The sequence below is a fragment of the Glossina fuscipes genome, unplaced genomic scaffold, assembly GCF_014805625.2.
Source record: "Glossina fuscipes isolate IAEA_lab_2018 unplaced genomic scaffold, Yale_Gfus_2 113, whole genome shotgun sequence".
NCBI classification, from domain to species: Eukaryota; Metazoa; Arthropoda; class Insecta; order Diptera; family Glossinidae; genus Glossina; species Glossina fuscipes.
In genome coordinates this window covers 445,739-473,486 of record NW_023998456.1, presented here as the reverse complement: position 1 = coordinate 473,486, position 27,748 = coordinate 445,739, and the positions used below count along the sequence as shown (strand labels likewise).

The 27,748-nt window shown below is 34.9% G+C and overlaps 1 protein-coding gene across 2 annotated transcripts in view; it reads left to right on the top strand.

Annotated features, from left to right (window-relative positions):
* LOC119639774 (myosin-9) overlaps nt 1-18,274 on the top strand; it is an 87,263-nt gene extending 68,989 nt beyond the window's left edge. The window contains exons 13-23 of one of the 2 annotated variants that reach the window (XM_038037427.1): nt 952-990; nt 3,534-3,650; nt 10,626-10,808; nt 10,868-11,188; nt 11,267-11,455; nt 11,539-13,248; nt 13,315-13,563; nt 13,637-14,079; nt 14,165-14,299; nt 14,370-14,427; nt 16,654-18,274. In XM_038037427.1, coding sequence (XP_037893355.1) covers nt 952-990; nt 3,534-3,650; nt 10,626-10,808; nt 10,868-11,188; nt 11,267-11,455; nt 11,539-13,248; nt 13,315-13,563; nt 13,637-14,079; nt 14,165-14,299; nt 14,370-14,427; nt 16,654-16,689 — 3,480 coding nt within the window. In that variant the 3' untranslated portion in view covers nt 16,690-18,274. Of the gene's footprint in view, nt 1-219; nt 253-951; nt 991-3,533; nt 3,651-10,625; nt 10,809-10,867; nt 11,189-11,266; nt 11,456-11,538; nt 13,249-13,314; nt 13,564-13,636; nt 14,080-14,164; nt 14,300-14,369; nt 14,428-16,653 lie in introns of both variants that reach the window. The other variant, XM_038037426.1, reaches the window with a different exon arrangement.
* Nucleotides 18,275-27,748: the final 9,474 nt, after the last annotated feature.

Genomic DNA, 27,748 nt, shown 5'->3' with positions numbered 1-27,748 from the left:
CTCTATCGATACACTCTGAAACTGTGTGTTAAAAAACATCTCCCATACGTATTAAAACAACAACAACAACAACAACAACTACTATTACTACTACTACTACTACGACTATTACTATTATTACCTACCATTGCTACCTACGTATATACTCTATCGTTAATATATATAATTCACAATTTCTACAATTAAAAAAAAAAAAAAAAACATATTGTAACAATTTAGCTGCAGCTAGAAGAACAAACCACATTACATAAAGTAAGAGTCGTCTTTGTAAACTCTATAAACACTCGTATCGTACTATTAAGAATTACATTAAGTTGAATCATCTAATTAATATATTCATCATTCATCATTAACATAAACTAGTGTGTCAGTTAGTTTGTCAGTGCACTCATGAATAAATTATTTTTATTTTTTTTTTTATAAAGCAAGGAAAACGATGCAGCGAAGAAGTGAATGCAGTGTTTTCCTTGCTAAATAATATTTCGCACCTAAACTTTACTTAACTACATATGCACTAATAATGCACTCATTCCTAGAGGTTTTCTACTGCACTTTGTTTTTGCTATGCCATGTATTCATTCATTAACTCACATTTGGTTAAGTCGTTTGAATAATTCACACTTAGTTCTAACTTAAAAAACTAGCAGCTTTTGTTTAGATATTTAGATTAACGTAAAAATTTCACATTCCAAATTAATTAAAGGTTTTGATTTAATAACAAGTACAACAAACCAGTTGTCAATCGCCCTTTTTCACGGCCCCTATTTGCCTTAAATGTCTTTGTGTTACAAACAAAACAAAAAAAACAAACAAAAAAAAAAAGAAACACTAGCTCCTTGGCTTACATTTCTTAGAGATAATAATTAAAATGTTTTTTAAAAAATCTAAAAAAATCTAAAAAAAAAAAAAGAGAACAAACCCAAAAACATTCAAACTGTTTTCCATTTACAGTCGGTACAAAAATTAATGTTTGAATCCGGACAAATATCGGTAAGTTTTCAATATACAACTGTGACGTCAACACTTAAGCTTATTTACTTAATGGGAATACATTAACAGAAATCAGACAACGATAGAAGGTATTTACATAGGTCATAAGAGTATCCCCGTCTTGTTGACTATAATATATCGCTCAAAAGGCTCGTAGAATAACTTACAAATGTCGTCACTTTTATCGGATCCAGATGACTGTTAAGAAGTATCAGTCGTCAAGTATAATGTATGCGAGATCTTATATCATTCTGAAATTTTTGTTGTAATCAAGACGACAGTCAACAGCTTATAATACGGTATACCAGCACACACTACATCCATTACTATAGTGAACTCTACCGCACTGAGCCAATTCGTCTACTTTTACGGATAAGGCGTCGTTTTGTTTTTGCACAAACTTGAGAAAAAATGAATTTCGTGTAGTGTTATCAAAAACCAAACTTTAGGGTACGGTTTGATTAGAAGGTTCGTACTATGTATAAAGTATAGGGATTCGTCAATAGTTATCCTACATCCTATGAACTCATTGAATGACGTGTTATACATAGCAGACGACGAACGATTTTAGATTATGTGAAGCCCAAAAGAAAATGGTCGCATTGTGCCATATACATGCAAGTATATGAAAAATTTATAAAAATCGAAATGATCGTGGATCCTTCAGCCACAACCCACAACAAAAACGTATATCAGAAATCGTCCATCTGAATTACATTGAACTCAATGAATTGTCTTAAAAAGTTCTGATGGACTACATAAACAATGCACAACTTGTATTACATATCTATTACGCTCACAGTTATTCAAGTTCTTTGCCACTATTGTAAAATATCGTGCACTCATTCGTTCTGAAATAAGTATGGATTACTTACTCTCCCCTTACTCGTTTAGTAAAGGCGACATAAATTATTATTATAGTATTATCGAAAATTTTAGATTCAAAAACACTGACTAGCAAACAATCTCGTTATGAATGATATATAAAATTTTGACTTTTAGTATCGTATGAAAGGGACGGGGGGCTCTTGCTGTTGAAAAACGAAACATAAAGCCTGCCTTTTAAATTTAAGTTAATAGAACTCTTTTAAGTTATGTTAAGCGAGTTCGTTGAACGTCCTCCCACTTAGAAAATTAACGCTTGTCCCCAAATGGTTTTCCACGTATTTATTATTTCTTTTTTTTCTTGTTTTATATAAAGAATAACTAGGGAAGAAAGCTTTTTATTACACAACAAATCGATAGGTCGAGAAGGTCTATGGATTTTTTTTGAGCAAGTAACTAGAGCTGGCCAGAAATGAATGAAAGCAGATTTACTAGTTCTTATGGTCACATTTTAGCAATGCGGTTTTCTTTCGGTTTTCGACAGTGGGCGAAAAATATGCTCTATACAACGAGATGCGAGGACATGAAAAGGGAACACACTGTCGACTTACCCAGTATTTTTGTTTTTAACAAATAATAGCCGTCAGAAAATGAAACGAATGAATGAAAGCATACACCTTGAATGAAACGTGACTGGGGGAAAAGAAATACGTTCCACACAACAATGTTAATAAGTAGGGAAAGAAGAAAAACACTGGCGCCTTATCTATATATTTTCTTCAAGTAAATAGTTTCCGTGGGAGAGAGATGTGGAAACAAAAACTAATTCCGCCAAAGTAAGATTTTTCGCCAAAGAAAAATCACTCTCCAATGAAGGATGTGTACTACAAACCGTTTAAGTGACTTTAATCTGCTGCTTCATTAAGGTGACACCAAGTGAGTAACATAGTGACGGCATTACCAACGCCAAAGAAGTTTCGCCGGAAAACAGTCCTACATTGGTCCTATTTCTATATGCAGTCATGGACAAGATCACCGCAGACAAATTTTTTATGGTGGACTAGTGAATTTTGGAAGAAGAATATGGGAATGAAGGAGTTTCAGTTAATTATGTTTTTGCTTATTTTAAACACAGCGAATTGCTAATGTAATGTTCTAACATCTAGTCCTGCTTGCCCCATATACTGATCTAATTCCTAGCATGTTACTATCTTTTCCAAAAATCTGAGAAAATCAAAAACTTAGGAAATTGTATTTCCCTACACACTATTTTCAAGAATATACAAGCGATTGTTTCTGGTTTGTTGGCCGTATTTAGGATCATTGTCCTTTTCTTTGTTTTTTCTTTTTTTGTTTCTAATTATCACAAAGGTGTTAAAGCATTTAGAACACTTTTGAAAGACAGTTTTAGTCGAGACATAACATAAACGAATGTGCGATTTAATATAAATTTGAGAAACAAAACAAAAAAACACAAAAGAAACTCATATATATGTATATATATATATATATGCATATAACAGATTTTGAATAGTGCTTTACATCTTTTCAACTTTTCATTTCGTTTTGCGGGTCTTTGAATGCGTTCACTTTTGAATTCGTTTTAAGTTTTTTACAAAATATGTACATACATGTATATACAATATAAAAAATATTAATTAAATATTTTATAAAAAAAAAAAAAAAAAAAAATTTCCTCTTTATGATCTGGCGATTAGACAACATTTGGGCGCACAACATTAACCACTTCCCAAGAGCTGGATCGAGCACAAGAGAGAGCTGATAAGGCGGCCGCTGAATTACGGCGCACGCAAGCTGAACTGCGTGTCACTCAGGTATTGAACATAATTGAATTATTTAGTATCGTATTAGAAAAGAATCTTTTATCTCTTTTTTTATTTTATTTTTAATTTTTTCTTTTTTTTTTTTTTTTTACACACAAAACTCCATTATTTTTTAAGTTACATTCGAATGTTCATCTTTAAAAAAGTAATTTAAACTTCAATATGAGAACATTTATTGAACTTTAATATATGAACATCCAATCCAATCGATTGACACATTCGGAAATATGAAAAACAATTGCGCTTTTTTTTTAACATCATTTCAAACATTGCTTGCAATGCAAATAATAAAATGAAAACATAAACGAAATCAAACGAGAATGTTCGTACATTTTCGCACTAAAAAGAAAAAGTATTTTGAAACCACTGTCATCGTCACGATTAAATAAGTAATCCTTTTTGCTTTATTCCTTCAGTTACAGCATCTACGTCCGCGGCTCATGTCAAATAAATATAAAAACGTTGGCTTAATTCTCATAAGCCAAATATAAAATGAAAAAAGCAAATGATAATTAACAGTTAAAAAAAGAAAAAGAAAAGCTGCGAGGTTCGCTTCAAAGGGGCTACAAAGGTCAGGGCCACAGGAGCCTTAATCGTTTGAAAAAGTAGCGCACGTACTCTTCGCAGAATATTGCAGTCGTAATTGGTCTTTTTGTTTTACACAATTATTTGACACTAACTACATCGAAGATGTAATTGCTCCTTAAGTCTTATAGAATTTTTTTACCCTACACGAAGGGTACAATGTGTTCGTGCGTATGTATACAGAAAACAGAAAGAAACGTGTGCGCTAGATGCATCATCTTTCCATCATCTTATACCAATCGATTCAGAATTATTCTCTAGAAATATATAGATTTAAGCCTCTCTGTCCACTTATGTACATCACTTAACACGCACGACATTTTAACAAAATTTTAACTGTTTTCTTCCAAAAGCGAAATCTTAAATAACAAATATATCGGATCGGGAAACTTTCACGCCCACCACTCTTACACAACACTACGCTTCTTTCTGAAATGTATAAAAAAATTCCACTAACGGCATCTTCTATTTAAACGTTTCTGCGGCCAATAGGACGAGTCGCACAAATTCGAATTTAAAGGAAGAAATCATTAAATCTACATGTCTAGGGTTAGTAAAAAATGAAGAAATTTTTTTTCCTTTAATTTTTGTGTGACTGGCCAGTATTTGAATGAAAATCGAATCCACCTCCCCACCAAACAAGTTAATCTTTCACATGTGAATTCACTTATCGAGATGCTTTTTAAGAAAGTTAAAAATCAACTAGCAAGGCATTAAGCGATAACTTCCCAGCACAATCTTTTATTGACGCAGACAGGCCCGATACTACTACCACGCCTACAGCAGGCAGAAGATCATAGCTTAAAATACGAAGCAACTAACTAATCCACAACTTTAACAAGCCTATATAACTATTTCTAATCGGATTACCGCGCTGACATATCCAACACGTAGGGTAATTGATATCAATTTTTTGGTTGCTTTAAACAGAAAACCCTCTTATAAGGACAATATCTATCTCTTGAGTTTACGATATAAAAACGTATTAGGTTGTGTTAATCTTGCAACATCAGTATTTGAGTCGATGCGATGTTATTCAGACACAAAAGCACGCATACTCGCGTGAATTATACCATGAGACGATCGCAGGAAGAAAAATGATAAATTGATGACATCCTAAATACTTTCACATTCAATGAAGTATTCGCTTTCTAAAGGCTTTCTAAGAAGGCAGTGTTACGAGGCGTAGGCGAGGTCACCATGAATTTGTCCGCAAGATGTTCAATTAACCGATAATTTGGACAATTATTAGGCGCTTGCGTATGTCTTGATATAATAAATATTAATTAAAATATTTCCCTTCTTTTTGGCAATATCGCAATACGGCCTCGAAAGAAAGACATTGGTTTGGCAGCGATCCAATCATCGACTCAGTTTTGCACTTCTTTGCCATTTCCACGTGCCATCTAAGCCATGCTGGATCGATTTGAACAAATGGTAACCGAAAGGCGCTAGGTCTAGTGAGTACGCTGGGTACGGCAGAACTTCCCATTCGAGCTGCAAGAGTGCAACGTGTAGGCGAGCGCTGTCATGCAAGAGGATGAGTTCGCGTCCGTTAATCACTATTGCTGGTCTTTTTGCACCAATACAAGGTTCAATTTGTCCAATCGGCTTCGGTAGACATTTGTAGCAACAGTTTCATTCGGTTTTAGTAGCTCGTAATGCACTACATTTTGCTGATCCCACCCCAAACACAACGGCTTCGACGTCGATGCGGGTGGCTCCTCTCGACGAACCCATAACTTTTTGCGCTTGTGATTGTCGTCGCAGAGTCAGTCACAATACGCCGCAGAAAACTGTTCTCTTTTTCTTTGGCTAGCAATGCAACCGCGATGTTGAAACTGCTCGAGTCAATTGGTGTGGTAGTCCTTTTTCCTCCGTTCGGTTGTCTGCCAGTGCATGTAAACGTCTAGAAGTAGTTGATTCATCAACCACTAAGCTATTCGAAAGACTTTTGAAAGTTTAAACTGGATTTTCGTCCAATAAGTCTTATAATACATTGTTTTCAAACCTTTCTCATCCTGCAGCCTGTTCTTTTTCAATGACATCAAACTCACCGTTAAACCGGTAAAACCAAAACCGACAATTGGAATATGATAGAGTGGCATCACCAAAAGCTTCTAAAAGTGTTTGAAGGACGTCGGTGGCAGATTTCTTTCAATCGAACAACAAAAGCAATGAATGCCGAAAATGCATTTTTGCGCGTTCCATGATTAACGTCTGTCATGCAGCTGCCAGTCGAGGAAAACGATTACTGGGAAAACAGGCTAACGGATTAAAAATGAAGCCATGAATATGCTTTTAAAAAAGTTTATAAATAGACTATTTGCGGAAGGCAGTATGAGTGGGAAGACAACATTTGAGTCGAGAGTACTGCCAAAATACATTGTGAATAATTCTATATATAATGGTAAATAAAAGAATTTTGATGTGTATTTCTCTTGAAAATAATATCCACGATCTAGTGATAGGAGTCCTATACCTTGGAAAAGCGAAATTTGTAACAATATATATCATAGAATCCCCTCTGGGACACATAGGGACAACTTTCAGCCTCTTCCCAACCAAAAAAGAGACTGGTTTTATCCTATACCAGTCTCAGTTTGAGTCTGCGGGAAGATTATGTAATAGTCGCCTTACGCCTGTCTAGTTTCACGTAGCCAACAAAAACGTGTACAACTGCGAATACATATAAAGAAACCTCGTAGCTTTAATTGAAACCGTTACAGAGTTTGACATAAGCTGCCTAAAATGCTCTTTACGTTTAAGTTTATGCTTTTAATTTGTTTTCATAGGTAACTTGTTAAAACTCTATATAGTCTATAGTGAAAAAAATAAAAAAAATAAAAAATAACATAAAACAATTTCCATAAATCGATTACTACTACACAACTACTACTACTACTACTACTACTCTTATTGTTATTATTGTTATTGTGCTTGCATTCATTCCCATAGGGTGAACAAGAAAAACGTTTTGTGAGTAATTCTTTCTAAAGAACCATAGAAAAAAAAAAAAAAATGAATAATAAATAATAAGTCAAATGCAAAATAAAAATTAATTTATTAAATCGTTTTTAAGCAAACTATCCAATCAAATTTTATTCAGATACCCCTTTTTAATTTAATAACATAAACATATGCAATATATACGTACACGCATACGCATTTGCATATACGTTTGTAATTTATCTGCATTCAATTCATATGCATACCCACGAGATTACAGCGATTGATATTCGCATACACGCATCGCAAATTTCAGATATTTCCAAACGTATTCGTACTGAAATACATTTCATTAAACACATATATTGCGTGCCGCGAATGTCGATTTGTGTAACTCCTTGTTATCAACATCAGCAGAAAAGAAGAGCATTTTTGCATTTAACATTTTATCAAACTCTATACATATCTACATATATATGTAAAAAAAAGACATCAATCATTTTTAAAATTACCTTCAACGTCGTCAACAAATACATACATTACGCAGTACATTACGCATTTAATCTTGTACTTAAAAATTAATAACATTCATAAAGCCGTAGAGCAAATGACTTTCAATTCGATCTCTTGACACACATGTTGCGAACTTTTCCTCCTCTTATTTATTTAAACTTAAACATTTGCATTCTCAAACTTCTTCTTCACCATCTTCTACAAATTGTCTCAAGACTTCTTTGTAATTATTTAGTCAACCCTACTACTATGTCATATCATTTTAATTTCTTTCTCTTCTAAAATTCATTTAATTCATTACGATTTCCGTTTGTTGCTAAACGTATGTTAGTGTCACCGGGCATGCGCTATGGAATAACAGCAGTCATGTGTTTGTTCACGCTTTAGTTTTATAATGTGTCAATGTTGTAACTGCCTATTAGTTCGCTATCCAAGCAAACCAAATTGTCTTTCCCCTGCAAAATTTTGTATTGAGAGTGCAAAATATCCGTTGTCGGATAAACTTTCCTTATCTCACTTCCCAAACTCTTAAAATTATTCAGGCATTCTCTTCCTATTCCCCCATGGAAAAGGCTGCCGGTTTTGCATTTGCTAACATCGCTAGCTGGTGAGCTGATGATTACGTTCACGATAATAATCGAAAAATGAAACCAATTGATTTAAATGATTAAAGGCAACAACTACCACGGACGCATTCACTAAACTCAATGACCTAGATGTCTAAACATGTGTGCCATGACCTTTTTTCAAGCTCTAATGATCTTGAACCTTAGATTATTGTGCCTTTCGATGATTTAAGAGAGGACTACATACCAGCGGGATTACACACCTTAATAGCATCCGCCAACGACTATGTTAACGGCGGTGTGGCTATCAAAATGTACATAATCAAATTGTTACATTAATTCCTCACTGGCAGTGACGTTTGGCATTATTTTATCCAATAATAAATCATGGTTCTGTCCATATGTCTATATCGACTAAATCGACAGTTGTCGATTATCGAGTTGCTGCGATGGTGTCGAGTCACATATTCAAATTATGACCGAGTTTACCGGTCACTGATAGCTATAAACGTATCTCATACTTTCGACATTCTGTTGCCAAAACGGTTATGTAAATTACGAAAAGGTTGCGTCCATTAGGATTCTTCGGCATCGAGCATCTAGGCGGTATTTAAGCAACGCCTCCATGTCGAATCCTCAGTATCAAGCGGCAGTCACGTCTCTTGAACATTAGGTGGTCCCATCGTTAGAATTCTTTCGTTTAGTGCCAAAGCTAGATGAACGGAATGAGCACGATATTGTCCTAAGCGTGCAATTAATTCTAAAGAGGCTTTACCTTATCGGATGAAAGTCAGTACTTCAAAGCACAAATGCTGTTTGTTGTTCATTGGCTTTAAAATATTTCTTACGATATTTTTCAAGAATTAAAACTTGATCACCTTGCGCGGCGTCAGTACGTAAAATGGTTAGTCGTATCCATAGAAAATCATCAATAATTACTGTTACTTCCAAGCGTGCCTCGTGTTGATGTGGTACACGGCAACAGTACAATAAGCGTCTGCGCTATATTCCATTATACTGCAATGATGCAATTCGAATTGTCCTTTTTACTCCTATATAAAATGTTCATGAGCCGCTTCTTCCATTAGCATGCAACGTAGAGTCGATTGCATTTCACAACACCTCAAGCGATAGTAAAACATACGCCACGATGGATTTTTTTCAATGTTGACATCTTGTAGCCCAAAGCCAGTGCTCTTATGAAAGATGAGACCCACGAAACCGGATACTAATTTCAATGTACTAGCAAGCCACCAGGACGGGTTTCACACAAATTATAGGCATATAAATTTTATAACTACTTTATAATGCTCTTTGGTTCGTTTAATCGAATGTCATAGCGTCTATAACTTATTTTATGATTTCTCAAATATCGTTGCCTTTTTTAAGCCACTTTGCAATTTTTTTCACACTAAATTCAGCCGGAAAGTGCCTTTAATCACAACATAAATTTTGTGGACATAAGCCATTTTCATATTATTCACAACGTAATCGCAGGCCAAAGGTTGCATTAATTGCGGTTTTCTTGAATAATTTTTCGATATGTATCCAATTTTGCGACGGTCCCCCCTAGGCATTCATTAACGTTACTTTTTCTTCACGCTATTCGGCTTTTTGAGCCAATTGAAAAGCATTTTTTTATTGACTTCTTCGGTAATGGACAGCATGGTATTTTTTTCTATTTTTTTTTTTAAACTTTGTATGTCTGTGTTACAGAATCTAAGGGCTCAAAATTTTTGGCTAGCATTCAACCATTCTGATTTCTAAGAAACTTACCGCAAATCAATTCCCCCCTTGGGTCCCAATAATATATGTGCTTGTATACGTTACGCTTCAGTCCGGGCTACTCCTGTACGTAATTTCTTGGTCGCTTGCAGTACTTGAGCTCATTTGTTCGTTCTTCGTTCATTTCGTTCCTCACCTGATAATTCCTTGGTGTCTTGCGTTTCATTATTCAGAACTTGAGCCTCTTGCAATAATGGATTTAAGTCCGTAACTTTTATGTTCAAATGTTGTAGATATCTATATCTATAGTTCTTGAAAATTTATGTAAAAAGGACAAATCGAACAAAAAGCATATTTTAATCCTAAGATTAGTACATCAGCCCAAAATTTTGCTTTCATCATTTACCTTTCTGTACTTTCTCACCTTTAGTGTAAATCATTTTTTTTAACTTAATGCCTCTTGCTTTTCATTTACTTTTTCCAAATGCTTAATCATATCTTATCCTATACCGTTTTCTTTTCGTCTTTTATTTTTGAGCAAATTTGTATTTCTTAATATAATCATCATTTAACGTCGACTAATTAAGCAATTTCGTTTCCTCTCTGTCCCTAACCTAACAATTTTCAGTCGGATGCTGAGAGAGCACGCGAAGAAGCCGCCGCATTGCAAGAGAAACTTGAGAAGAGCCAAGGCGAAGTATATAGATATAAAGCGAAGTTAGAGAATGCCCAGGGTGAGCAAGAGAGCTTACGGCAAGAATTAGAAAAAATACAGGCTAGTGTATCACGTATACACGGAGATCGTGATCGGGTATGGAAACTATTTACTTAGATAAACGAATCGATATAATTATTAACTTACTACAATAGGCTTTCTCGGAAGTTGACAAAATGAAAGAGGAGATGGAACGCACACAGGCTACTTTGGGTAAAGCACAACTACAGCAAGAGAAATTGCAAAACTCTCTCGACAAAGCTCAAAATGAAGTCGATCATCTGCAAGAGAAACTGGACAAAGCAAGCACTGAAAATCGTCGCCTAGTTCTAGAGAAGGAGAAACTTACTTACGAGTATGACAATTTGCAATCGCAATTGGATAAAGCCTTGGGTCAAGCGGCTCGTATGCAAAAAGAACGTGAAACTCTTACTTTGGATTCTGATCGAATCAGAGAAAAACTGGAAAAAACTCAGGTAAAAATTCAATTCACGTTAAACATACATAAATGCGTAAACTGTATGTAAGCCCATAACCTTAATTATAATATTTAGATACAACTGGCTCGTATTCAAAAAGAACGTGATCAATTCTCCGACGAACTGGAAACATTAAAGGAACGTTCGGAATCATCACAAACGCTTCTGCAAAAGGCTGCACGGGATAGAGAAGCAATGCAAACCGATTTGGAAGTACTAAAAGAACGTTACGAGAAATCCCATGCCATTCAGCAGAAGTTACAGGTAATTAAAAGACTTGGGTAATAATTGGAAAGTTGATCACTTCAAGCTGAGAAATATATTTTACAATAAAATAAATACTTTAGATGGAACGCGACGATGCTGTTACCGAAGTCGAGATATTGAAAGAAAAGCTCGACAAGGCCCTCTACGCTAGTCAGAAACTGATTGACGAGAAAGATACTTCGAATAAAGAATTTGAGAAAATGCTTGAGAAATATGATCGCGCTCAAAATGAAATTTATCGTTTGCAGTCTCGCTGCGATACTGCCGAAGCAGATCGTGCTCGCCTAGAGGTTGAGGCTGAACGTTCGTCGTTAGCTGCTTCCAAAGCTCGTGAAGATCTACGTAAGCTTCAAGAGGAAAGCACTCGCTTGCAAGAAGCTTGTGATAGGGCTGCTCTTCAACTTAGCAGAGCCAAAGAAGGTGAAGATAACGCTCGAGCCGAACTCGATCATCATCGTGAAAGGTTCGATAAAATTCAAACAGATCTGCGTCGCACTCAAGGCGAAAAAGAACATCTACAATCTGAACTTGAGAGAGTCAGCTACGAGCTGGAGAGGGCACACGCTGCACAGAGTAAAGCTAGCGCGAGTGTCGAGGCAGCTAAGGATGAGATTGCGCACTATGCAGTTGAACTTGAAAAGATGCGAGAACGTTATGAAAAGAGTCAAATCGAATTGCGTAAATTACAAGACGCCGATACTTTCGGCCGTGAAACACGTCGCCTTAAAGAAGAGAATGAACGGTTGCGAGAGAAATTGGACAAGACCCTTATGGAGCTCGAGACTATACGCGGCAAGTCCCAATATGAATCAGAAACGTTCGAGAAATATCGGGACAAATATGATAAGATTGAAAATGAAATACAAAATATGGAATCGAAACTTCACGAAACCACGTTACAACTCGAATTGTCTAAAGGCGAGGTAGCCAAACTGCTGGCGAATCAGGAAAAGCAGCGAAGCGAACTGGAACGAGCGCATATCGAAAGGGAGAAAGCTCGAGACAAGCATGAAAAACTGTTGAAAGAAGTTGAGCGCCTAAGAATACAACAAGCAACAACAGTCAGCCCAGCCGATTCTATACGTACATCGTCTGTAAATATTGGAGAGAGACAAGAAATCGACCGTTTACGTGATCGCCTTGAGAAAGCATTACAGTCCAGAGATGCCACCGAATTGGAAGCTGGACGCTTAGCGAAAGAATTAGAAAAGGCACAGATGCACTTGGCCAAACAACAGGATGCCAACGAATCTGCACGCATTGAATTCGAACGTATGTCGGCCGAATTGGGTCGCTTGCATGATCGTCTCGAAAAAGCAGATGCCGAGAAGGAGACCTTAAAACAACAACAATCTAGTCGAAATGGTGGAGCAGCTGGTGATAAGCAGCACATGCAGAAATTAGAATCTGATTGCAAACAGTTAACCATTGAAAGAGAGCAGTTGGTAATGCAGTTGGAGAAGAGTCAAGAAATACTCATGAATTTCCAAAAAGAATTACAAAATGCTGAAACTGAATTGCAAAAGGCTCGGGAAGAAAATCGAAAACTACGCAACGGACAACCGGTAGCACCGGCCGCACCCGCCGAGATCCAAGCGATGCAAAAAGAAATTCAAGCGCTGCAACAGAAATTGCAAGAATCGGAAAAGGCTGTGGCTGCAGCTGGCTCTGCGGCCGCCGGTGGGGCGTCACGAGAAGAACTCGAGCAATGGCGTAAAATGATTGAACAGGAGAAGGCTAAAGCTGACATGGCCGATAAGGCGGCACAGGAAATGCATAAGCGCATACAGGTAAAACACATATGTGTTCATATTATTGCTTACCAAGTTTTCTTACATTCGAATTTTGCTTAACAGATGATGGATCAACATATTAAGGATCAACATGCCCAAATGCAAAAAATGCATGAACAGCTGCAACAACAGCAACAACAACTTCAACAACAACACCAGCAACAACAACAGCAACAGCAAGCATCTGCCAGCACGCAAGAAAACGCTAAGGAATTAGAGAAGGTAAAGAATGAATTGCAGACAGCGTGCACACAAAGGGATCAATTCCAACAACAATTGGAGTTATTAGTGCAGGAACTGGAAAAGAGTCAGGTAAAAAATGATAGCAATAACTTCATTAATGATTTTATATTAATGTATTTTGTAATCCCACGATCTTCTTTAGTTGGGCAATCAGGAACAAGCCAAACAACTGCAAGCAGCTCAGCAGCAAGTACAACAAATGCAACAGCAAATACAATTATTACAACAACAGGTCCAACAATTGCAACAAGCCGGAGGAGCTGGTGCGGCGGCAACCGATGTACAACGACAGCAATTGGAACAACAGCAAAAGCAATTGGAAGAGGTGCGTAAGCAAATCGATAATCAAGCGAAGACAATCGAAAGCGAACGAAAGATCATCGAGGAGCAACGTAAACAAATTGAAGCCAAACGAAAAGACATTGAAGAGAAGGAGAAGATGATGAGCGAATTCGATGTGCAATTGCGCAAACGAAAAGAACAAATGGACCAATTGGAGCAACAATTACAAGCACAAGGCGGCGGAGCAGCTGCTGCCGGTGAACTCAATAAAAAACTCATGGATACCCAAAGACAATTGGAAGCGTAAGACATCTGCCAAATAAAAATTGCGTGCAAAACTTATTTTCTACATATGTATATAATTTTTTTGTTTTTCTCCTTAATGTAGTTGCATTAAAGAATTGCAAGCAACCAAAGAGGAACACAAAAAGGCAACAGCAGAAACCGAACGCCTACTTAAACTAGTGCAAATGTCACAGGAAGAGCAAAATGCCAAAGAAAAAACCATTATGGACTTGCAACAGTAAGCGAAAAATTCCTTTGCGTAATCAAAATTCAAAATTTGATCAACATTTTTATTTTTCCTCCTACAGAGCTCTAAAAATAGCTCAAGCAAAAGTCAAGCAAGCACAAACTCAGCAACAGCAAGATGTAAGTCAATGTTTGCTAATCATTTCAAACGAATGTGTAAACTTTTTATTGGGTACTTCCGTTAATAGCCGTCATTTGTTTATTTTTTTTTTTTTTTACAAAGATTCCACATCAACACGAAGGGATGTTACAAACACTTCCCATTGCTTAGTCGCGACTTTTCTCTACATATTAACAAAGTTCAGAAGTTGTGGTAGAACCCGACTTTATCTTATCTGTAATATACGTAAGATTGATTGACTTTTACATCATACATTACGTAGACTACGTTAAATGGAATGTAACGATCCGTTAACATACAAAATCACTATTTCTCCTTTAAAAGTTTGTGAAAGATCTTAAATCTAAGATCATACTTTTTCAAACTATTTCTTTCCAGAATTTCCTTATCGTTCGCCTTAATACCATTTTCTTGAACCCATCAAATTGTCTAATATCTTTTAACTAATAGGGTTCTTATTACATAGGCTTATGGCAAAATTCTTCCTTCATACCGAGGGCGAAACCAGAGTGCTTATTTCAAGCGAGTAGTAAGAACAATTTTACTCAAAAAATTGTTCATCGCCACTCCTTTTCCGTATGCATCTGGAAATTTGTAAATTTCCTTCCCAAAGTCTTCTTCTTTCGAAGCGGACAATTCGTCAAGTCTTTGTCTTCTTTATAATTGTCGGAGTTTTGCACAGAAATGTGTTAATGGAGTCAAGTCTGGTGAATAGAATGAGCGGAGCAGTACATTCCAGCCAAGTGCTTTCAACTTATTAGCAGGTTTTGCTGCGTACGCTGGTGCATTATCGTAAAGCAAGATTATATTACTCTACGTATGGGCTAATTCGGAATATTTTTCGGTCAAACTTATCCCTCAAATTGATCATTTCTGTCGAGAACATCGAGTAAGAACAGTTCCACTAGCAACTCGTAATACGTCCCACCTTTGCGATGCCAACAAACACAGAGCATTTTCTCTGATTTGTTCTTCATGTTGATGCTTGGTTTGGATTAAACGTTCGACTTCTAGGTCTTGGGCTTACAGCCGTAACGATACGATGCAAGAACGACTTTCTTTAATAGATTTGAAATACCATTCCACTCATGAGTTTTCAGCTCTCCATGCATCACTCATTGATATAACCATACTGTTTCACCGTACTTATTCTTTCATCATTTACTGCGGCCGAAATTTTACGAGCCTTCTGGCACTATAGATGTATCGAAACCCTCACCTATTCATGGTGTGCGCTATAAACGTAGCTAAGCGCTTTAACGTTCTTCATTTTAAAAACTCTTCAGCTATCGATAAAGAAGAGTTTAAGGTTTATTCTCTATAACCTGGCAGCAGGTTTTACTCTGGGAAGCCTATGAGAGCATCGCAAGAAGGCCTTTTTTTTATAAAAAGGGAAAAAATTTCTTCTCCCGAGTAGTAGAGACAATCGGGTACAGGCTCTGTTGATGACGTCTACTGAGGCATTTTGCAGCGAAAAGGAATAGGGTGCTGGATGGCATTCCAGAATGTTTGAAAAGTCGAAAGACAAGCGTGGCTTCGACTGCGTATGGTAAGAGTACGTCGCGAGACGGAAAGTTGATTGTTAATAGAGGTCTACCGAGGTCATGTCGCTCAAAGGGGGATTGCTCCTAATAAGTATGATACACTTCCCATCAAATTACCAGAAGAATGCTCTCTTATTTGACTGGTCTTCGGGTAGTATTGTGTTAACGATGGTTACCCCGAATATTCGCTATGAGGCTAAGTGGGCAGGGTTAGCGACCCGGAACTATCTAGCTATATGTCTCGACGCTGACCACAGTTGCGAGAAAAACAGCTCATATCCATTTCTTTCTTATTCTAGTACCTTATCGCTTCCCTGGGGATTGTCCTACTCCTTGAGGAGCGTTAGTTACCGCTTATCTAATTGACCCCTTGTGCCACCGGTCGCGGTGAGATAAGACTATAAAAACGGTTACTCTGCTTAAACGGGTCCGGAAATATCATTTGTTGTATTTCCGCATCGTCTTATTAAAATGTTGCTCGCACTTCACTTCAAACATCTGCATGGAACTTGTCCATGTAAGAGCTTGCGCTGAAAGGAATAAATTTTAAGTTATAGAGAAAGATGGTCGAAAATGAAGTACATTAACGCAAGTACCTAATACCTATGTTTATTAATCTATCTAGAGTGTATATCTAATTAAATTTATCTTTTTTACTTTCTTTGTGAAATTTTTTTTTAGGCTGGACCTGCGGGATTCTTAAAAAGCTTTTTCTAAAATGTATTATTATTTATCTTCTTCGAAATTCTCTTCCTGCCTCTTATTTCTCTTATCCCACAATTACAAACTACGTCTCTACAGCCCAATTATATATAATACAACATACATAAATAAATTAGTTACTTATTTGTAAATGCATACTACAAATACACACATTCACATCCACGCATCTATACAAACATGCATACATACATATGTATTAAATAACTATTAATATTTTTTAAACTATAACAAATAATAGCCATAACAAAACGCAATGCATCTTCAATACAGAGCAGCAATAATTTTTACAAAACTTATCAACTTACGGTAGCATTAAAATGCAAATTCTTTCCCATTCGTCCTTTTTGCCTCTGCTTTCGCTCCAATCAATTAAATTTTTCTCATTACTGCTATGAAAACAGTTACAATTATCAACGATTTAATAATATCTGTATACCCACCACCGGAGCATAGATAGATATATAAAATATTTTTAATTCCATTTGTGTATATAATTGCTCTTGAGAGTTTTTATTATCGTTACGACCCAAAAAAATCGTATGAATTTACAAGATCGGGCGTTGCGAATCTATTATTACTCCTGCATATATGTCGATATATGTTTTACATGTTTTCTTTTGTCCGGAATTATTATTTACACTTACATTTCAAGATTAATTATCTTCAATCAAACAACAGTTACATTTTTTTTTTTCGTCCGATTATACGATAATATTTATTGTCTCAGTATGAAAATAGGATTTATATTTCAGCCTTTTTGTTGTCCGAAAATATAGTTTACATAAAATTTTTACACCAATTTACCGATAATTAATTCCTTCTTCTCAGACTATGATTTAAATTCAATTTTTTAACTATGTTGTCTATGTGCGGAAATATGATATACATTTTAGCTTTTCTTGTTTTCCGAAAAAATAGTTTACATGGGCTATTTAATTAATTGCCCGTAATCTGTTCTTTTGAACAGGTTCGTGCTTCGATTTTGTCTTTAACGAAACTTTATAATTGGAGTTTCCCTCATTTTTTCGATTTTTTACGTTCCCTTCTTACATTCGCACCTTCACTTGCTTTGACTCCAAATTTCTTTGACTTGCAATTCAATGCAATTTTGATTACAATTCACGATTTTGTAAGAAGAAGAGGACTTTTCTCTAATTACTTGTCGATAACTAGTATTGAACTATTGAACTGCATAGTCTTTGTATGTTATATTTTTGAATAAAGGCATCGTTTTCATACATTTTTGGTGATGGCATCGCTTGCCGCTCATTGAATGAAATTTGAAACTAGGTGGTGGGTATCCAAAGTTCGCCATAGCGCGAATAAAGCATTCTCAGTTGTTTTTTTTTTTTATCATAATATATCGTATAGTAAAAAAACAATTTCAATACATATTTCAATATAAATTTCATGTTTTTATTTTTAAATTTATTGCAAATTATCAGTAACATTTTCTACGATTCCAAATGAGTAGATAGTATCATAGTACAATATTATAACAACACTTGTACAGTTAAACACTTACACTATGAAAAAAAAAAGAAAAGAAAAACAAAAACAAAAAAGTGATAAAAAAATCTCATAAAAACACTACTTATGATATATATTTAAATAATTATTAAGAAGCAAAAATTAATTTAAAAAAAAGAAAAAAACAAAAAGAAAGTAAAAGAGAAATAGAGATTATTTATGGCTTTAGCCAAATCATCTGTTACCCACCAGCTGCATTGTCAAAACGAGAAAAAAAAACTCATACGTATCGCCCTATCTTTAAACTGCCATTTGTAGGCAACGGATACACAAGTCTGAACACAAACTTTCTCACACGTTCAAAAAATAGAAGACGTAGTACTAGCCTTATTATTCAGAATGTAGCCTTAGGTAATGTATGCAGTTGCTTTCGAACAGTTCACAAGTCCCGCCTGCAATTCGTTTCACATATGTTTGCTGTTCGCCGTTCTACTACCTATCTACCTATCAGAGACCTGACATCCAATGCAACTCTACATCTGCGTCTTACGTTACGAATTAATATCGTTTCACTCTGAATTTCTCCGTAAACGGTTCGATTTGCGCGTCAGTTTTAAGCTATGATTTGTTTCATGTTCCTTAACTTAGAACGTCCATATATCGTCTAAAAACAATAGCATAGTTTATTGTAGGAAGATGCTAGAATATCAGTCAAAATTGCTGCTGTTTGTTAAAAAATCGCGGCAAGCTTAATTTCTAACAATGACCCGATTACTGCTAAACGAGATGCCTGGGATATCTGCAAATTTCAAACTTTCCTTTTTTTCTCCCTTTGCATTTCACATAACTCTAAAGCTTCAGAAGCGATCATTAAGATATTTTGAAATAATTTTAGCAATATTTAGCAAATCTGCGAAAGACAGGGATAGGTTTTCACACCTACATGCATTTGTGAAGACAAAAGAAACCAGAAAATGATAATATTAAGAACAGGGTTAAAATTTTTGGTCCTAAGGGTTAGCTTTTACGAATACGCATTGAATGAATGAATGTTAAGACCCTGAAGACCCTTTTTAGGGTGCGATGCAAAACTAAATGACTACTACTAGTATCACTAACAATGAAATCACACTCCATAGCGCTACTTGTACTTAAATTGCCATCCGATAACCATAAGGATAAATAGGTTTTCCCAAAAAGGCCCATTTACCAAACGCGAACTGTTTTAATTCAAGAATGTTTTGATCAAGCAACGCTGATATTTCATTAAATGACCTAGCAGCTTTCATTAGGCTGACCAATCCGACAATTTTACGTAAAGCTTTGTTTAAATTGCTTGTTCACTTCTCATTTTAGTGGCGAAGGTAGAAGAACCAAAATGCAATATGTCCTACAAAATGAAAAACGAGAGGAACGTTGGAACAGCTGTATAAATAAATATAACCGAAGCACTTTTTAGCAGGAAGCGCTGCTAATCTATCATTCTTCCCTAAACGAAAGTTGAATTCTTTCAGCGGATACCAAAAAATAATATACAAAAAGGTAGAAGTAACTCCTAGAAAGGTAGTATCGGAATCAAAAAAAATCCTATATCCAAAAGGGCTACTTTGTTTTCTTTGCTGGAAAGAATTTTAAAGAGGTATTGCTGTCAAGAAACCCCGTAAAATTTTTAGACGAGAATGCAGCTCATCAATCATCTCGAGAAGATATTAGAACGGAGACTTCGTGCGTTAGACGTTAAATGAGATATTTTTTTAATCGGAGCAAACGGCTTAAAACATTTCTTCTTATGTAACGGTATTATCTTATGTCTGAAAAGACAGGCTAATATAGTAGTTGTTGGACAAACAGTCATATCTTAAGGAAGTGTGCAGCTCCACGCGTTTAAAATTGAACTAACTCAGGGACTTAAAACACAAACGCTCTCTACGCAGTTTTTTTATTACACCTCTGTACATAAATAATTTGGCAATTTCTACTGAATTTTAGTGCTTTATCAGAGATGGAAGGAACGCTTTTTACAAAGGCTAACCGCTTTTTATATGCTATTAAATACTATCTTCTTAGAGCGGTACAGCAAATTTCCGGTTTCTATAATTTACACCGTTTGCGATGCAAGGGTGTATTAAGCTTGTGCGGATGTACACAACATCCACTTTCGATTCACAGTCACTTTCTGAATCAATTGGAAACTGTTTGTTGGTCTACCCGTCGTGCTTTCTAGTGTTCAATTTACAGGTGGCAATTTTCACATATTTTCACGAAATTTTTTACACAGATGTGTTTTGGCTCAAAGGCGAACACTATTGAAAATGGTTCAGATCGAATTGCTCTTTTTACTACTTCCCATATAACGCCTTGTCCTTGAAAAGTCATTACAAAAATCAAAGTAGTAATCGGAGTGGTGTAGAGTGGTAGTAATGGTGGGTTCAGTCCCACTATAATGTTTTCACTTGTTTAGTCTGTGTTTTGAGAAAATCCAATAGCAATTTATAGAAGAGTTTTATCGCAAATTCAAAATTCAAAAAGTGCTGCATTCATTAATAGACGACATATTATTATTGTTATTATTATAATTATTAGGAAAATATCAACAATAGAACCAAGTATAAATCGTTAGTTTCGTATAAAAGGTCTTAAAATAAACGTGTTACAATATTATTATGACCAAGATTATAGAAACACATAAAAATACTAGTGGCTAGTCTTTACTTTTCACTAACCGTAATCGTTCTAGAAAGACCATATTGAAATCAGATTTTAATGATTACCTAACTTTTCTTCTTGACACTTGTTCATTTATTTACTTAACGTCTGCTATTCTACTGCTGAACTCGGAAGATGTATTATAATGAGATATATGTTCCAAGCATTTGCTGAGCAATCCATTTTAAAAACCAACATATTTCCAGCTTATTGTTATTGCAGACTCGTTTTCAAACTCAATTATGTAATCGTTCACTTCATCGTTGCTTCAAAGATCAAGCAATTAATTCTTTACTTAAAAAGCTCAATTTTATTTTCATCTTCAACAGGTAATCCTAACATAGTAAGCACGAGCTTCAAGTCAGACTTATAAGACTTACGTAATAAACGAAGATATCAAGCATTTCTGCTTAAATAAAGGGCATAAAAAGTAATATAAGAAAAAAAAAAATTTTTTTTTTTTTTTTTTTGAGAAAACGTAAGACATCTTAACTCGTTATAAGTAATAATAATAAATATTCGTTTTGGGTATTAGAGTAAATTTTTTAATAAAATAATGATGATAACCATATATACATATGACACATACCATATACATATGTAGATACATTAATATATATTATTAATATACATATTTAGATATTCTTCATTTTAATTAAGTATGCGCACACATGCATATGTATATAATCGTACATAAAAACATGCAATATTTATGGCAATAAAATGTTAGGAGAAATGAAATGAATGGACACAAAAACGCTGTGTGTTTACGACAGCAAGTAATTCCTTTAGAAAATATATATAAATCATATGTACACAAGGCCACATGTATATATATACATATAAATATAGACGCATATATATATATATATATATATATATATTTGCATACTTACATATAGATGTATTTATTTATTTAGTTACAAGCATCCACATATAAACACCCATATATATGCATTTGTTCATTCATTAATTTTTTTATTTATGAAGTGTTATGGTAATCGGAATTTACAATTTTGAGGACGTTCTTAAGGAAACTCGCTTCCAATTTCTTTGCTTTGCTTATTAATAAAATTCCATTGTAAAATGCGAAAAATCAATTAAATTGTGGCGAGAATTCGTCCGTAACTACTCAAACCCCAACTAAAGTAAATATTAGCACAAACATGTCATAATGCCAGACAGAGTATAGTGGTTCAAAACAAAGAAGGTGGCGGAATATTTACAATACAATGGCATTCAAATCGACGATTCATTGAAAAGTGCTTCCAAATCATACAAAAATTTGATTTGAAATATTTAAAATACATACGGTACGATATACGATGCATAAATAAAGCTCTACTCATACGTATGATCTAATATCGTATATTAATGTATTCGACCTAAATCGTTTTTTTGTAGGTTAGTATAAATATCCCGAGTTATCTTACGCCGTTGAGCGTTCTTAAAGCTGCAAGCTACACAGTTTCGATTCACCTTTCATCACAAAGCGTTCTTAGAATCATAAGCCACTTAGTTTGAATATTCTAAGAATTTACGTTGTGTTGACTGCACCGGTTACGTCAACTTGATGCTTAGAAATCGTAAAAACAAAAGTGAAAACTTTTTTTTAAGTCTGTTTATATCATTCTCTCTGATATTTTTGGTGTGAACTGTACCCTTGAAGAACTACTTCCACTGCTGTATGCTCTCGTTCCGATTGATTTGCAATGTGTTTGGGAAAAAAAAATGGAACAACAAAAGCAAACAGTGGGTGGCGGAAGAGACTTAAATTATTTCATTATCGTTTTCATAGGTTTTCCAGCTAAATAACTTCAACGAGCCACACTCGACGTAGGAGTGGAACGAGTTAAATGTATTCCTTTAAAAATTCCGGACACTTTTTACACCCTATGCACATATATACACAGTTGGCTATAATCATCACGGGTGATTTGCAGACTAATAATTTCTTCCTTAAATTATGCCTTCAAATTGTTCTATATATATATATATATATATATATATATACTTAACAACTTCAGACATTTTGTAATATATATTTGTATATACATTTTTTCGAATCTTTACCCAGAAACAGCAATCAAAAGATTAATTTTTTATTCTCTAAATGTCTTAATGTATTATATTATAATATATTCAATTAATTCTGTACAAACACTTATTTGTCGTTACGTTACAAAAGACAAGAGTACTTTTTATCATTTTAATTAGCATTAAACTGACTATTATCTTGTTTCCTACTTTTTTTTTTCTTTTGTTGCTTTCTTATCAATTGTTTGATTTGCTAATGCAAAAGTTATTAGATCAAGTAAATTGAATAATTAATAATATGAAATAATAATGATAAATATGTATTTATTCGGTAATTAGATAAACCAATCATCTCGTATATCTATTTAACTAAAATATTATAAAACTTTATCTTTCGCCCCCTTTGCGCCCCTTCAAAAACTTACTCTAAATCTCTCCCTTTCTTAATAATGCATATTTATTAAATTTAATTACACGATAAAAAAGAAAAAAAAAAAAAAAAAAAAAAAAAAAAAAAACGAAATAAGTGCATAATAACACATATAATAACTAAGCAGACAGACAACCAGGTACACAAGTTAAATCGTAATACTGCTTATGCCAAGCCAGATATTACTCCAAAAGAAAAAGAAGAACTTTATTCGCCTTTTGGGCGAATCTTGCATACCCATCATCCGAGTAAAGTAAGAGTAAAAAAAAAGAAGTAAAATCTGTTTCTGTTTAACTTTTTTTTTCTTCTTTTTTCTCATTAACTTAATGCAGTTCATATCGACTCAATTAGAGTGACGTGCTATCATTTAGGTAATTCATTCATTTTAGGTTACAGATGGAGAGATGTTACAAAAGCACGAACTTTTGCAATGAGAATATTAAGATGTCTAAAAAGTATTGACCCCAACGAGAGAAATCATTATTTGGTATCATAATCTGCACAAGATAATCAAAGGTGAGGAGATAAAATGCCTAGAGTCGCGGTCACACTTGCCTTCGGCCAAATCAAACCTATACTTCCTCAAATATATGTGCGTCGGCGGATACAACTAACATGACCTGCTCCATGCTTTCGACTACAAAAACTTCATTGTATTCTACCGTTCAACTAGTCCTGCTTTAGTTAGTTTTTATTGCCTCCTTAGAAATAGTCCATTACGGAAAGAGATACAAGAAAACATTACTTCTTCCTGTGTACCCCTAAACCTATGGTCAAGCCGTAAACTCTGAACATATGAGCGAGTATTGCGATCTTACAATGAGAAGCGTAAAGTAGGAATTTATTGCATTTATTGCCCTGTCCACATCTACTGTGAACTGCAACTAATTGGTTTAAATACTGTTCGTAAGGGCGGACTTTCCATTTGTTAGTATAGTGTATAGTGATCCTTTTGCTTGTTTTCTTTTTTAAGCAAATCTGTGTTCAATTCGAGTAAACTCGAACACTACCGATTGTGCGACTCGCTGTAACAAGTAGTGAATTTAGAACTGTCGATTAAACCTGCGCTTTTCTTACCATCGAATGCAAACTCTTTCGTAAAATTTCTATCACGTATCGAATTTAAATTACGATCGAGTATTGATTCGAAATTGCCTTTGTCGATCTTAGTTCTTATTAATTGGTTGAAAATATTCTGAATTCGAAAATAATTTATGTAAAGCTTCCTATCTGTCATTTAATGTTAGTCAAAGTCAAAAGAGCGCAATTGAAAGTCTAAAGTACATGTCTTCTTGGATCAATGTAGCAAAAAAAAACATTTGAAAAATAAGAAAAATTTATGATAATAAATAGGAAATGCAATAATATTAACAATTGTTTAAAATTGGTAAAAGAAATTGGTAGAAAGAAAATTTCAAAAACGTTCGCCAATTTGTCACTCGCAATATTAAACGGATATCTTATATTTGTTTACTACCAAAGAGTGGCGTCTACTCAAAATTCCTCGAGAAGCGAAAACTCAATTGTCTGAGCAGAATTCATATGAAAACTGATCATAAGCCCAAAAGAAGGCATTTTTGGAAAGTTCGGTAACGAGAGCCAACAAAAGAAGAAGTATCTTGAAGATCAATACTTTTGGAATGAAATTTCGCGACCTTTTACTTGCTTACTTTATACATTTTATATTAGCAGCATCTATTTATTTATGTTTGTGCGGGAGTTTGTAATAAGTGTTTATGTTGTTTTTTTTTGCTTTTCGGAAACGAATATAAAACCTGTTCGTAATATGAATAAATTTCGTATTCTTTAAAGATCGAGAAGAATACTTTTCTGTCCAAAGCTGGGTTGGGTTCCTCTAAAGTCCAGCGTCTCAAATGCACTTTGAGCTGGCGCTGCGATAATCACAACGCTTGTGCACATATTTTCATATTTTGTGGTAAGAAATGGTTGCGGGCGTTTCTTTCTTTACTTTGTTATATCATTTATAGATCAGGCCGGTTTTGTTTGTTAACCTAAATCAAAGGTGGCTAAAGTGCTCTGAGTTTTGGACCCGCTTTATGAGCGTGTTTAAACCAAAATTACGTAATGGTGGGAATACGTCTTCTTCTTCTCCAAAATTAAACACCATTCAACACTTACATGGGAAATCGAAGATGCAAGGAGCTCTGACACCATTGCCTTGCCTTTCCTGGCACTTTTTATTCATCGCTTAAACGCAACCAGTGAGTCATTTAGATACGTATATGTACTTGCTTATCAACTGCTTGTCTTTGCTGAAAGAAATAATCAAGAAAACTCAAGCTCCCTTCGTCGTCTCACTTTTCACGCCCAATGATTAGAGGAAAATATTTAAGCTTGCCAGGAATAAAATTCGATTATAACTTGATAGCTAAATACCTTCGAAACGGATTCTCGCTTACGAAATTCAAAGATTAGATTGCCCGACAGAGAAGCAGATACGACTAAATCCTTCTTCTGCACTTCAGCAAATCAACAACAGAAGATTGATTGTAGTGCAAAAACATATTCAATGTAAACATGATATTGGGTGAACCTTAATAAAGTTATTCAATTTATATTTATAATCAATTTCGTATCTGACGTGTTCGAAGGCTTGAATTTTGGTTCCTTTTCAAACTAACCGACGATACCGACAAAATTTCTCTGCTTTGGTGATGAGTATAAAAACTAAGTAATACTAGAAAAACCTCAAAATTAAAAACATGCTAATATCAATTAACTTGAAAGTAGGAAAGAAAAAAAAAAAAGTGGAAATGACAAAAAATAAGCAGAAATATTTGCCAAAATTTGCATTGATTGCAACTTTCCAGCAAAACCACGACAATGATTCCCATTGACTGTGTGCTTCATCGATAAGGAAAAGTATTTGATGTGATGATCATCACTGCCATTATTAAAAACAAAATAAACAAATCTAATACAATGAAAAGGTGATTTTGTCTTACTCAACGTCTCCTCCTCGTTAACCTGAGGAAAGGTGTCGAAATACATGAAAATAAAAAAGCCTGAAGAGCGTATCTTTTGTTCCCTTCAGCTATGCATCCTCTACAGATATCTGTACTTATTGAAAAGCTTTCCCTTTACCTTTTTCACAACTGTAATATTCTGAAGTGTCTGAAAATATTCTGCTTGTCAAGGGTTCTAATCAATGCTTAAAGAAACCCTGACTAATGATGCTTTCCGTACCTGTTAGAGCAAATAGTAATTGTATAAGAGAATATTATCGACAAATATCAGATGAGCATGACTATAGCGTACTTTTGACATTTCACCTAATCCAGTCCAGTATTTGCTGCTTTCTCTCTAGCGCTGTTATAAGCTCTTTAAGGCTTTCCTGTGACATCATTTCTTATGCTTGAGAATTTGGTTACAGAGACTCTCTCATCTTTTCGTCGACAAATTTGCTTGGCTCCAAACAAACTTCAATCAGGAAACGGGAAAATATGAAGTATTACCGAAAAGACTTCTCACAAGTAATCAATTTCTTTCCATATATTATAGGTGATCCAAATAATCCACTAAGCTAAAAAAAGAATAATTTTCTTACCCTTAGGCGACTTGTATGAAGAAAACTCTTATTCCCCTGTAAATAATAATTAAATTTGATACCATTTTTGTCTCAAGTTTTATAAAGAGACATATGAACTCTTGCCAAGTATTATCAAAAGCTTCCGCAAAGCGAATACGTTTTCGACTTGTTTACTTATCTCTATTCCCTAAAAGATCTTGCATGCCCATTAAAAACAGACAAGTGAAGTAAGGTGACGCAGGTCGGAAAGGAAAGGCTCTTTAATTCTGCCTAAAACGCTCGTGTTCGTGTATCCCACCTTAACTAATTCTAAATTATACGCACAGACTTTTAGAATATTTACTGCATACGTGGGTATGGAATGAAAAACTTTTTTTGTTGGAAAAAGAAGAGCTTACATCTAACGTTTAAGTTTTAATATTCCACGGATTAAACCGCAATTTATTACCAAGACTTGAGAATTGTATAAGAATCCTGGACGATGTATATGATACTGTGAGAGGAAGTCACTGATGTGATGTATAATCGTAGCTCGACTGTAAGGCACGTTTATTGTGCACTTCCACTCCCATTCCTTTGCACCCTCGGATTTTATAGGAATTCGGCCGGGCCGATCTTTTTAAAATCTGTAAATGCTACCCTGAGCACCCAAATAATAGTAATAGCTGTCCTTATTCGTATAGTGTGTTAATATATAGCAGCGACTAGTTTCAACGAAGACATTTTACGAGTCCACCCTTTATATGGTGAAATCCCCTTTATCTTTCTCGGGTAAATATTGATTATTTGGCATTAGTTGGAAGGCTTACCTCGTTTCAAACATGATTTAAATCAAGAAATCTTGAAAAGGCTGCAACTTT